At 44.2% G+C, this 13,348-nt stretch overlaps 1 protein-coding gene across 2 annotated transcripts in view; it reads right to left on the reverse strand.

The window, feature by feature from the left end:
* Positions 1-13,348, reverse strand: part of CPPED1 (calcineurin like phosphoesterase domain containing 1) — a 137,008-nt gene that overhangs the window by 108,538 nt on the left and 15,122 nt on the right. For both annotated transcript variants that reach the window (XM_007986085.3, XM_007986078.3), the window contains exon 2: positions 5,599-5,817. In XM_007986085.3, the coding sequence (XP_007984276.2) occupies positions 5,599-5,817 (219 nt within the window). The remainder of the gene's footprint in view (positions 1-5,598; positions 5,818-13,348) is intronic.

Consider the following 13,348-nt stretch of genomic DNA (forward strand, 5'->3'; position numbering starts at 1 on the left):
ATAGTGGATTTTCAGATTAGGGATGCTCAACCTATAAGTGCTTCTTAACCTCACTGTCCATACGACTCATCTGGGAATCTTGTTAAAATTCTGATTCGGATCCACTAGGTCTGAGTAGGGCAGAGATTCCACATCTCTAACAGCTCCATCTGCTGCTCTGGGCACCACCCTCTGTCTGACCAGCCAGGCTGCAAAACGAAGCGCATGAGGTTTGGAAACAGATGAACAAGAGTTCCCGGTTTACAAGCTGAGTGGCCTTGGGAAATGCAATTCACTGCTCTGAGCCAGTTTCCCCATCAATTAAAATGGAAATAGCAATGACACCTCCTTTGCAAGACTGTAACGAGTAGATGAGAGATAGTAACACACTTCCTGGCAGATAACAGACCCTGAATTCCAGTCCCTGCCATCTGCAGTAGGCTGAACGATGTCCCTCCAAAGATGTTCGACATCCTAACTCCTGGAACTTACAAGTATGCTACCTTATATGGCAAAAGGGGAATCGGCAGATGGAATTATGTTAAGGATCTTGAGATGGAAACATTATCCTGGGTTATCTGGATGGACCTGATATAATCACCAGGGTCTTTATAAGAGGAAAGCAGGAGAGTCAGAGTAACAGAATATGAGAGGGTGGAGCAGAGGTCAGAGAAGAAAAAACGTGCAGTGCTGCTGCTGGCTTTGAAGACAGAAGAAGAGCACAAGCCAAGAAACGCAGTTGGCCTCTAGAAGCTGGAACCCCTACGAGGAACACACTGCTGAGGTTCTTGTTGGTATGACCTCTGGGATGGTAAGATAACTGTTTGATTCCAGTAAGTTGGTGGTAATTTGTGATAGCAGGAACAGGAAACTAACATACCATCCTTTGGAATAACACTGATAAGGTTTTGCTGTGGCCCCACTCAAGTCTCATCTTGAATTGTAGCTCCCACAATTCCCACACGTTGTGGAAGGGACCTGGTGGGAGGTAACTGAATCAGGGGTGGGTCTTTCTCGTGCTGTTCTCATGATTGTGAATAAGTCTCACGAGATCTGATGGTTTTGTAAAGGGGAGTTTCCCTGCACAATTTCTCTTCTCTCTTGTCTGCTGCCATATAAGATGTGCCTTTCAGCCAGGTGTGGTGGCTTACACCTGTAATCCCAGCACTTTGGGAGGCTGAGGCAGGTGGATCACAAGGTCAGGAGATCCAGACCATCCTGGCCAACATGGTGAAATCCCATCCCTACTGAAAATACAAAAATTAGCCGGGTGTGGTGGTGTGTGCCTGTAGTCCCAGCTACTTGGGAAGCTGAGGCAGGAGAATCGCTTGAACCCAGGAGGCAGAGGTTGCAGTGAGCCAAGATCGCACCACTGCACTACAGCCTGGGCAACAGAGAGAGACTCCATCTCAAAAAAAAAAAAAAAAAAAAAGATGTGCCTTTTGCCTTCTGCCATGATTGTGAGGCCTCCCCAGCCTCCCCAGCCACGTGGAACTGTGAGGCAATTAAATCTTTTTGTTTATAAATTACTCAGTCTCAAATAGGTCTTTATCAGCAGCATGAAAACAGACTAATAAAGGCTTGCCTCCCTTTACAGAACAGAGGAGTTCCCCGGGCTAAATCATCTACTGAAGCTAAGTCATGGAATAGTTGCCCAAGTGCAGGTCAATACATGAAGAACTCTTCAAGGAGACTTTATATCAAGGGAAGAATTCATCCTGTATTAACTGTTTTTGTGTGGTTATGCCAATTTTTAATAAACAGGGATGGACGTGTGTGTTACTAACAAACTGTTCTAAAGGCTCAAAGGAATCTCTTGCACCCTAAAGGTTTCATCCCGTTCTGATTTGTCAGTTTCACACGTAATTGCTGAAATCTAACAAGGCTCCTGGGGACAAAACCAGTGGGTCGATGCCTCAGCATCAGTAGGACTGACAAGAGTAACCCTAAATTAAGAGTGAGGGATGAAAATCGATGGGTCTCAATAACTGTACAAATCTTCACTTGCTACTTATAATGTGGCTTACCCCATAGAGGAGCTTTATAATAGAAAAAAATACCAAGATAATCCAAAAGATGCCTGCAAAACGAAAATGTGCTTCAAAACTAAATGGACTTTGTGTGAAACAAAGAAGCTTGTATCTCTTAAGGATTTTCCTATGGGCTTGGCACCAAGGACTCCTCTTCCTGTCATATTTTTACGCTTCTCTCCCAAGATTCTAGTTCCATAGAAAGACCGGGTCTCTTGTCTCCAGCATTATATCCATAGCATCTAGCACTGTAACTGGCACTTAGTTTGCACACAAGACATTTTTGTGGACGATAAATACTATAATAGATATTTACAAGAAAAAGCATATTATAACTTTCACAAAAAAAATGTAAGTTCTTTTTCTCTATTTTCTTCTTCTTTTTTTTTTTTTTTTTTTTTGAGATGATGTCTTGCTCTGTCGCTTACGCTGGAATGCAGTGGTGCAATTTTGGCTCACTGGTTTCTCTGCCTCCTGGGTTCAAGCGATTCTCCTCCCTCAATCTCCCAAGTAGCTGAGATTATAGGCCCATGCCACCATGCTGAGCTAACTTTTGTATTTTTAGTAGGGACAGGGTTTCACCATGTTGGCCAAGCTGGTCTTGAATTCCTGACCTCAAGTGATCTGCCCACCATGGCCTCCCAAAGTGTTGGGATTACAGGTGTGAGCCACCATGCCTGGCCTTTCTCCATTGTCAACTTAAATCCACTTGGCCCAAGATATTTTCTTTTCTTTTTTTTTGTTTTTTGAGATGGAGTCTCACTCTGCTGCCCAGGCTGGAATGCAGTGGTACAATCTTGCTCATTGCAACCTCTACCTCCTGGGTTCAAGCGATTCTCCTGCCTCAGCCTCCAGGGTAGCTGGGATCACAGGTGTGCACCACCATGTCCAGCTAATTTTTGTATTTTAGTAGAGATGGGATTTCACCATGTTGGCCAGGCTGGTCTCCAACTCCTGACCTCAGGTGATCCACCCACCTTGGCCTCCCAAAGTGCTGGGATTGCAAGTGTCAGCCATTGTGCCTGGCCAGGGCCAAGATATTATTTATGGTAGAACTAAAAGTATGCTTTCTGATTTTGTTTGCTATTAATATATGCATTTGATAATGAAGAATGTGCTAAGTAGTCAAAGCAAATAATTACTTTCTAGTGTCTAACCCTGCCTATGAGCTAAATGAGAGGGAAGGCACTTATTGCATATTAAAAAATGGTAACTAGTTTTAAAATGCTCTGTTTAATCTCAAACCACAATACTGAAAACAGTTACAGCCCTTTCACTGGTTCAATTAAAACCGCGGAAAACAGTCCAAGTCTTCAGAACAAATTATAAATTCTCCTTGAGTTGCCCTGCATGTAAAATTCACGTTCAAAAGTTTGCCAAGTCACATTTACAAAGTCTTGACCGACTGGCAGGGCCGATCATAAAAACCGTACCTTTTAATTTATAATGTTTAATGTATATTCAGTACATCTTATTTAAAAAGCAACGTAATTGCATGAAAAGCTTTTATTTTAAATCTGATTTTGAAATATGACTGAACACATTAACAGAATTCAAAACAAGTTGGTAAACATCTACGAGAACATGTTATATAATTCCAGTGAGCCTTATAACACTTTGTTTTTAAAGAGAAGAAACCACTGAACAGAAAAATTTGAAATCTTCCTTTCTTCTTTTTTATTAGAGACAGGGGCTCTCTCTGTTGTCTGGAGGCTGGAGTGCAGTGGTAGGTTCATGGCTCACTGCAGCCTCAAACTCCTGGACTCAAGTGTTCTTCCCACTTTAGCCTCCTCAGCAGCTGGACCACAGGCATGCACCACCACACCTGGCTAATTTTTTTTAGACTGAGTTTCACGCTCTATCACCCAGGCTGGAGTGAAGTGGCACGATCTTGGCTCACTGCAACCTCTGCCTCCCGAGTTCGAGCGATTTTCGTGCCTTAGCCTCCCGAGTAGCTAGGGTTACAGGCGCCTGCCACAACGCCTGGCTAATTTTTATATTTTTTAGTAGAGACAGGGTTTCACCATGTTGGCCAGACTGATCTTGAACTCCTGACCTCAAGTGATCCACCTGTCTCGGCCTCCCCAAGTGCATAAGCCACCGCGCCCAGTCATTCTCATGTTTTCATTATGGGTTTTGTTCTGGGTAAGTGGGTTGCTAGAAAAAAAGAGCCATGATGGGGAGGAATTGATACACCCAGACCTACTACAGGGTACCTCGGCTTCTAAACGAGTTAGACATCATCACAGGACTCAGAGCCTTGGTTTACAGCTAGCCCCAGACAGACACCCACAGCCACTGCTGTGTTTTCTGCAATGGTATAAGGTCCCCTGCCTCCCTGAGGGACAGGGGCACTCTCTGTTTGCTTATACCTGCTTGCTGGGCTTTATCCTTGCCTAGGAGAAAAGGACATCACAGTAAAATAGGAAGAAAGGTCTAGAAGGCATCTGTCATTGTTTCATTTCCAACATCTCACTTTTTTGGGGGGAGACTGTCCTGTTCTTTAGGGTATATGGTTGCAGTTCCCCCACACTCTGGTGGAAGGGGGCCATGTGAGTCAGAGGTGTATGAGCCTAGGACTTTGTTTTTTGTGTTTCTGAGATGGAGTCTCACTCCTTCACCCAGGCTGAAGTGCAGTGGCAAAATCTTGGCTCACTGCAACCTCCACCTCCTGGGTTCAAGCAATTCTCGTGCCTCAGCCTCCTGAGTAACTGGGACTACAGACATGCACCACCACACCTGGCTAATTTTTGTATTTTTAGTAGAGATGGGATTTCACCATGATGGCCAGGCTGGTCTCGAACTCCTGAGCTCAAGTGATCCGCCTGCCTCGGCCTCCCAAAGTGCTGGGATTACAGGCATGAGTCACTGCACCCGGCCAGCCTGGGACTTTGGATCACCCAGAATAAGGCACTTTCTTTCTGTTGTGGTTTCTGTCAAAAGGATACAAATGCAAAGCTCCCAGGAGCCACTATCTAGAGAGAGCCTGAATGTAAATTAGGTCAACCCAGAGGAAGGCCAATCAGAGTGATGGAGAGACCAAGTCCTGATAACCAAACTGACCCCCTAGATCCAGCTATACCAGCAACTCAGGTCTGCCTCTGGACTTTACAGTTCCATTAGGCAATACATCCCTTTAAAAAAAAAAAACAGGGATTCCTGTTTTAAGTTGGATTTCTGTCACTTGCAACGAAAAAAGCACCAACAAATAAGGGAGAAATAAAAGTGTAAGAAGAAAGGAAATGAGGAGAGAAGATTGTATTTATGGATATAGTGTCTGGAAGCAGTTCAAGTTTGTCCCTGGAAATGCAGAAAGGTGATGTGTGGGAATCTGTTCCATGTTTCATATTAAGCTCAAATCATCAGAACTGTAGCTGTGCCTAATTACTGTGATTAATCTCGCCAAACTCTCAATGTAAAATGAGTGTGCACTTTCGGATGTTCAATGATACTGCAACAATCATGAAGCGAAAGAGCGGTCCATGACTGAGCAAAGATGCCTTTGAAGTGACATCTTTTTTTTTCCTGCCCGAAAGCAGTCATGACTGGCTGAAGGAGAAAAGGTCACAAGCGGCGACCTGAGTCTTACCTGGCATGGCGTGGATGAGGTCGCCGCACAGAACGAAGAATTTGGGCTTGGGGTTCAGCCTGTTGATGGCCTGGACGGCTTGCTCAGTTAGACGGATCTCCTGTTCCCATTCATCACCACCATTGTCACAGTCCCCAGTGGACCAGGCCTTCATCAGCCCAAACTGTGGGTCTGCGCCCAGGATGAAGTAGAATGGGCCTTTCCATTCGCTTTCCTTTTCTTCAAAAAAAAAGAGAGAGAGAGAGAGAGAGAAAGAAGGAGAAATGTTGTAAAATCTGCCATAAAAGCAACCAGGTTACCATGCAAAGTGGATACACTATTTTTCCTAAATTAAGTAGGTCATTTTAATAAGCTGCTGTTCAAACATTTTCTTGTCATAGTCTAGAGGATTTTGATTTATACTAATGACGCCTGGGACCTGGTGATACCCAAAGGCCAGGACTGTCCACGTGGGCTTCTGCAGCCACACCACCAAGCTGTCGGTTGACAAGCCAGACAGCCAAAAGGAAGCACGGGGCCACAAGGGCGCCCAATTGCAGAGGATATTTGTGCTCAATAATCGCCTTTAAATTAGAATAAAACACCCCAAATTGAATGCTGCCAGAAGTATTATATTTAAATTACTAGGTGAAGTGCTTACAAATCTTTTCTGCGAGGCTTCATGGCACCATTTCCACCGTTTCGGGGGATGTGACAGAATTTTAATTATAAAACTTGGCACTCAGAAGCTCTGGCTATCTGGTGGGAGATGTGGTGCCAGAAATGAGATCTTGAAATGAGTAAGTCAATGTGGGAGAAAAAAAAAAAAAGAAAAAAGAAAAATCGATGCTAACATTTCAAAGGCAGTAGGATGTGGGCATCTGTGAGGTGTGAGGCTGGGGGTGGGGGCTCTTTATGTTCTTGGAAAGGGATCTAGGCCACCTGAAATCATTCTGCTTGCTCTTCCGATTGGCTCTCCTGGGCCAAAGCTTTATGGGTCTTGGGTTTCTACTCTTATCTGCCAGAACTGCCGCCGGTGCCTGCTTGCGCAGAGCTGGAATGGCCATTAATGGGCACAGAAGTGCCTGTGGGTTTCACTTTTTAAAAAATTATTTGGCCACAGAATCCTTTCTATAATCAAAATCGTACATGGCAGACCAAAGTTGAAAAAATATGCCAGGCAAAGCCGCTTGCTCTTACAGAAGAGCATCTGGAAATTCTGGTGCCAGAGCCAGATCTGGTGCTGGACACAGCACAGTCTGAGGACCCCCAATCTACAGCTCCCTCATTTATCCTCTGAGGAAACTGAGGCCAGGAGACGTGACAGAACTTGCTGAATGGCCCGCTAGTGCTTAGTGGTGGGACAGAGCTGCCCCTTCATCTTGAGGCTGTTTTTATTTTTATTTTTTTTCATAATTTAATGTATGGCCAGGTATGGTGGTTCATGCCTGTAATCCCAACACTTTAGGAAGCCAACATGGGCGGGTCACCTGAGGTCAAGGGTCCAAGACCAGCCTGGGCAATATGGTGAAACCCCATCTCTACCAAAAATACAAAAATTAGCCAGGCGTGGTGGTGGGCATGTGTAATCTCAGCTATCTGGGAGGCTGAGGCACGAGAATCACTTGAACCCAGAAGGCGGAGGTTGCAGTGAGCCGAGATCGCGTCACTGCACTCCAGCCTGGGTGACAGAATGAGACTCTATCTCAATTATCATTATTATTATAATTTAATGGACAATGCATGTTAACTGAATAAATGGCATTTCCTTTGGAAGTCATGATGATGCTGCAATTTCTAAAAAACTCCTTGGAATCAGTTCACGTCCATGTGTTTGATTCATTTCTCTATTGGGTAAGTATCATACCGGGAGCCTTTGCTCTGCCAGGACTTGTGAGAGGTGCTGGCAGTATGAGGGTGACCAAGACAGATGAGTCCCTGCTGTCCTCGCACTCAGTGCTCGTGGGGGGAAATGAGCAAGTAAACAAGCAGGGAATAGAATCAGAGAGTATTAATGACTATGCAGATTAAGAATGAGGCAATGGCTAGTTCAGACACACAGGGCCGGGCTCGGTGACTCACACCTAGGATCCCAGCAGTTTGGGAGGCCGAGGTGGGCAGATCACTTCAGGTAACGAATTCGAGACCAGCCTGGCCAACATGGCAAAACTCCATTTCTACTAAAAATATAAAAAATTAGCCAGACGTGGCAGTGCATTCCTGTAGTCTCAGCTACTTTGAAGGTTGAGGTTAGAGGAATGCTTTAACCCGGGAGATGGAGATTGCAGTGAGCCGAGATCATGCCACTGCACTCCAGCCTGGGTGACAGAGAGAGATTCTGTCTCAAAACTAAATATAAATAAATAAATAAATAAAGACAGGAAAGACCTCTCTGAAGTGGTGACATTTAAGCTGAGATCTAAATAGCAAGTATGGGCCAGTGATAACCTTTTTTAAATTCCATGGCCACTTTTCCACCCATCACACTGAGCTTACTATTGCCTTCAAGTGGATTCTGGTTTCAAGCCTCCTTTCCCTTCTCAATTCCTTTTTCACAGTTAAAGAAAAAAAAAGTGAACAAACAAAAATACCTCTGCACTTTACAGAACAAATTGTACATGCACATAAACCCACCAGTCCTCAACTTACAGCACAGTGTTCAATCCCAAGGGGCCAGAACTCAATCTAAACAAAGACTGCATGAAACCCTGGTGTGTGTACCTCACGGAGAAAGACAGCAATATGGCACATCCAACAGGGACTGAGGGAGTCAACTGTCATTCACTGAGCACTGATTGTGATTGAGCACTGATTCACTGTGCCAACTGACTGTGTTGGCAGAAAGACTCTAAGATGCCCCCAAATCCCTGCCTCCTGATATTTACATCCCTGTGCAACACCCTCTGAGTGTGGGCTGCAGCCTGCTTCTAATAAACAGAATACAATGATGGGAGTCCCTTCTGAGAGTGGGCTAAAAGAAGACCATGACTTTCATCTCTTTCTCTTTCTCAGAGCCTTTGCTCTGGAGATTAAAAACTGCCATGTTGTGAATATCCCTATAGAGAGGCCAGTGTGCTGAGGAACAGAGGGAAACCTCTGGCCAACAGCCCAAGAGAAACCAATCCTGCTAACAACCATGTGAGTCAGCTTGGAAGAGGACACTCCTCTGTTGAGCTTTCAGATGAGACCACAGCCCCAACAGATACCTTGATTGAAGCCTTATGAGACTCTTTGGCAGACGAACTCAACTAAGCTGTACCCAGATTCCTCACAAAATCCTGTGACATGATACATATTTGCTTTTTCAGTCCTGAAGTTTCAGGGTAATTTGTTACACAGTAATAGATCCCTATAAACGAGGCATTAGGGATAAGTGGTCAAGAAGTAGACAACGAGATTTCCTGAAGATCTGGATCACTTTGTCATCAAAAAAAAAAAAAAAAATTGAGATTCTGCTTTGTGTCTTAACATATTAATCATTTATTTTACTTTCATAATAACCTTTTTACACCAATGAATGCTTCTAGCTGTGTTTCTACTTCTGAGGCTGTTTACAGAGCCATTTAAGCTGGATGAATTAATCAGAACCAGATAAGGGAGGTGACCACAGGCACCCCAAGGTAGCAGTATAAATCAACCTTCTACAACAGAGTTTATAAACAGCTCCCTACAGCAAATGTTTTAACAAATCGTTTCCTATGACAAATAGAATTTCAAAAAGTCAATAGTACTTGGAGCTATTATAATAAATCTTTCATTATTACTTGTTTACTTACTAAAAACTTAGAATCTCAATTTTATGATGACAAGGTACAAAATAAATAGATTTGACCTAAAATAAATGACAGCTCACACATCAGTATTCAATCTACCTATCTAATGAGATAATTTGTTTACTCAGGAATCTTCATTTTCCAAAGGAACTGGGTGCTGTTAAGGTTCCTGCTACAGAAGCTGGTGGTCTTTGGTCTCATGGTAATTTTTTTTTTTTTTTTTAATCAAGGCAGAATTAAAGATATTTGGAGCTTACAATGCTTAACTCTAGAAGGAGGAATCTCGTTTAAATGTATACCTCTCCATCCCTTAAAAGGGCAGCTTTTTACATTATGAAACGGAATTGTGTCTTTTTAAATTTATTTTTACAGATGGGGTCTGGCTTTGTCACCGAAGCTAGAGTACAGTGGCATAATCATGGCTCCCTGCAGCCTTGATCTCCCATGCTCAAGTGATCCTCCTGCCTCAGCCTCCCAAAATGCTGGGATTACAGGCATGAGCCACCACACCCAGACAAAAGTGAATTCTTTTTTTTTTTTTTTTTTTTTTAAGACAAAGTTTCCCTCTGTCACCCAGACTGGAGCGCAATGCTGCAATCTCTGCCTCCCAGGCTCAAGCGATTCTCATGCCTCAGCCTCCCGAGTAGCTGCGATTACAGGCATACACCACCACACCCGACTAGTTTTTGTAGTTTTAGTAGAGACGGGGTTTTCCCATGATGGCCAGGCTGGTCTCAAGCTCCTGGCCTCAAATGATCTGCCCACATCGGCCTTGGCCTCCCAAAGTGCGGAGATTACAGGGATGAGCCACCACACTCAGATGAAAGTGACTTCTTAACAATACTTGCATTAAAATTATTTCACCAAAGCCTAGAATTACCCCCCAGAGTACGGTCCCCAGGCACAGTCCAGCTTTTCTGGAAACCCTCTGGAAGCACTCTTTTAGCAGCTTGAGCCATGAAAGTATGGATAAACTGAGGTCCACTCCTAAAGCATGACAGGATTTGTAAAGTCAGTGTCTATAAAGTATGACAGTATTTGTCATTACTGGGGAAAAAAAAAAGACACTCAGGGGTCCAGTTTTTTCCCCCTACATTTCCTAGCAAAAAAACTTAAATATGAGACTGCCCAGTCAAAAGGTACAAGCCTGACAATACTAATTAAGGAGCAGAACTGCCTGGCAACGAGGCTGATGAAGAGGGACAAGGTGAGGTTTACCTGACAGCAGAAACCAGCAGGTTGCTCATGGCACAGAAATGGCAGGGCTGGGCCACAGCCTTACTCATCCAAGTGTGACATTGGCGTCACCTGGGAGCATGTTCAAAATGCAGAATCTCTGGCCCCAGATCCACTGGGATGGGATGTGCATTTTACTGAACCCCCGGGTGATCTATGTGCACATCCAAATGTGGGAAGCACCAGTCTACAACTAACCAAGGAACTTGAGTGGCCTGCAACTTACATGCGTTGGATGAGAAACAGAAGCACAGTGACTATCGTTTCCTTAAACAAAAGTAACACTTCAGAGGGGTTTTGTTCAGGTTGTTAGTGGTGGTATATTTTTTATTTTGTTTTGGTTTGGTTTTGCATACTTCCCTGGTCATTGTTAGGTCTCTGCCTATGTACAGGTCATGGATTTGGCCCTAAATATTTCTCTGTATTATTCATTACTATCTAGTCATCACTGTTTATATAGCCTTGCAAAACTAAGCATCAAGATTCTTTGAAAAGTAAGAAGTTGGCTGGGCGTGGTGGCTCACACCTGTAATCCCAGCACTTTGGGAGGCCGAGGTGGGTGGATTAGGAGGTCAAGGGATAAGACCATCCTGGCCAACATGGTGAAATCCCGTCTCTACTAAAAATACAAAAATTAGCTGGGCATGGTGGTGTGTGCCTATAGTCCCAGCTACTCAGGAGGCTGAGGCAGGAAAATCGCTTGAACCGGGAGGCACAGGTTGCAGTGAGGCAAAATCGTGCCACTGCACTCCAGTCTGGGTGACAAAGAGAGACTCCATCTCAAAAATAAGAAGTTAATCAGGGAATTCATTACTAATTAGTAAGTTATAATTTATTTTTACATGACTTCATAGAAAAAGCACCCATCAGCAAGTATGAGTATATAGCACACATGCATGTGTACACACACATGTGCACACACATACACATACACACACACACACACGTTTTCCAGTGCACAACAGAGAAGTCTGTATTTTTCTTCCAAAATTGACTTAAAAAAATAACCCAGTCAGGGGTCCTAACTGATGACTATGATTAAGACCAAGGTCAAATTTTGAGACAAATATGTATGGAAGGAATAAAAGAAAAAAGTGTTAAGATCTCATTTCTGACCCAGATGGTATCAAACAAGACCATAAACTTTAGAAGCAACTCACACAAAGCTCTGGATAATGCCTATAAGGTATTTAGTGTTAATACGTGGTAAAAACATACATTTATTAAAACACCTATATGTTATGAATAAGAAGGTCCAGAATGAATTTTTCTTTTTCTTTCTTTTTTTTTTTTTTTGAGATGGAGTCTCACTCTGTCACTCAGACTGCAGTGCAGTGCTGTGGTCTCAGCTCACTGCAACCTCTGCCTCCCAGTTCAAGCGATTCTCTCACCTCAGCCTCCTGAGTAGCTGGGACTACTGGCACCTGCCACCACGCCTGGCTAATTTTTGTAATTTTAGTAGAGATGGGATTTCACCATGTTGGCCACACTGGTTTTGAACTCCTGACCTTGTGATCCGCCCGCCTCAGCCTCCCGAAGTGCTGGGATTACAGGTGTGAGCCACCGCACTCAGCCAGCAAATTTAACTTTTTCAGCGCTAATTTTTTAACAGACTCATAGAGAAGGTAATTTAGCTGTCTACTGCTGTGTAACAAACTACCACAAATGTATCAGCTTCAAACAACCCACATTTATTATCTCATAGCCTCTGTGGGAGTCTGGCATGGTTTAGCTGGTCCTCTGAAAGGTCTCTCACAAGCTGCAACAGAAGTGTTGGTCAATGTTGAGGTCTCATCTGAAGACTCACATGGGGCAGGATCTGTTTCCCATCTCACTTACATAGTGGTTAGCAGGATTCAGCTCCTTGTAGGTGGTAGGACTGATGACTTCAGTTCCTCACAGGCTGCTGACTGGAGGCTGCCCTCAGTTCCTTGCCATATGGGCCTCTCCAATATGGCAGCTTGCAACATGGAGACTTGCCTCATCAAACCACACAAGGCAGAGGGTCTCCTAGCAAATGGAAGCTACAATCTTATATACCATCATGATGGAAGTAACATCCCATCACTTTTACTGTGCTGTGCTCATTACAATCAAGTCACTAGGGCAGCCCACCTTAAGGGCAGGGGATCACACAGAGCATGAACACCTGGAGGTGAGATCACTGGGCGCAGCTGAGAGTCAGCCATGGATAGTAATATAAAGCTGAGGGCTAGCCTCACATACTTATCTCAGTTAATGTCACATTTGCACCTGATCTTCCAGCACTGCACTCAATAAGGCCATTTACTGTAGCTCATCCTGGTGAGATCAGAAGGCTTAACTCACAGAAGCCCGCCTTTTCCCACCTAAGTACTAGAAACTGTTAGTGCTGGAGGGACGCTAACAGTTACTTTAACCAGCCTTTCATTAAACCAAGGGGGAGATGCTGAGGTCTGGGTAGTGAGGGGGAAGGGAGATGGGGCTTAGGCATGCCTCAAGTTCAAGGTCACACAATAAAGACTCAGCAACTTCTATCCAAGAGCTATTCAGAACCTCAGTGCTGCTGGGCTGGGTGGCCTGGAGTGGAGAGAGCCATGAAGAAGACAGAACATGCTCTAGGCTGCCCCCAAGTTAACCACTTCAATACTGACATTTTCTCTCCAAAAAGCTTCCTTCAAATGGAACGTCTTGATAAATGGGCTGACTGTACACAAAGACAACGATGGCAAGACCCAGAGCTTTGTCCTGGTCGGCCGTGATGTTCAGGTCCCTGCCAACAG

This window comes from Chlorocebus sabaeus, chromosome 5 (assembly GCF_047675955.1).
Source record: "Chlorocebus sabaeus isolate Y175 chromosome 5, mChlSab1.0.hap1, whole genome shotgun sequence".
Lineage (NCBI taxonomy): Eukaryota > Metazoa > Chordata > Mammalia > Primates > Cercopithecidae > Chlorocebus > Chlorocebus sabaeus.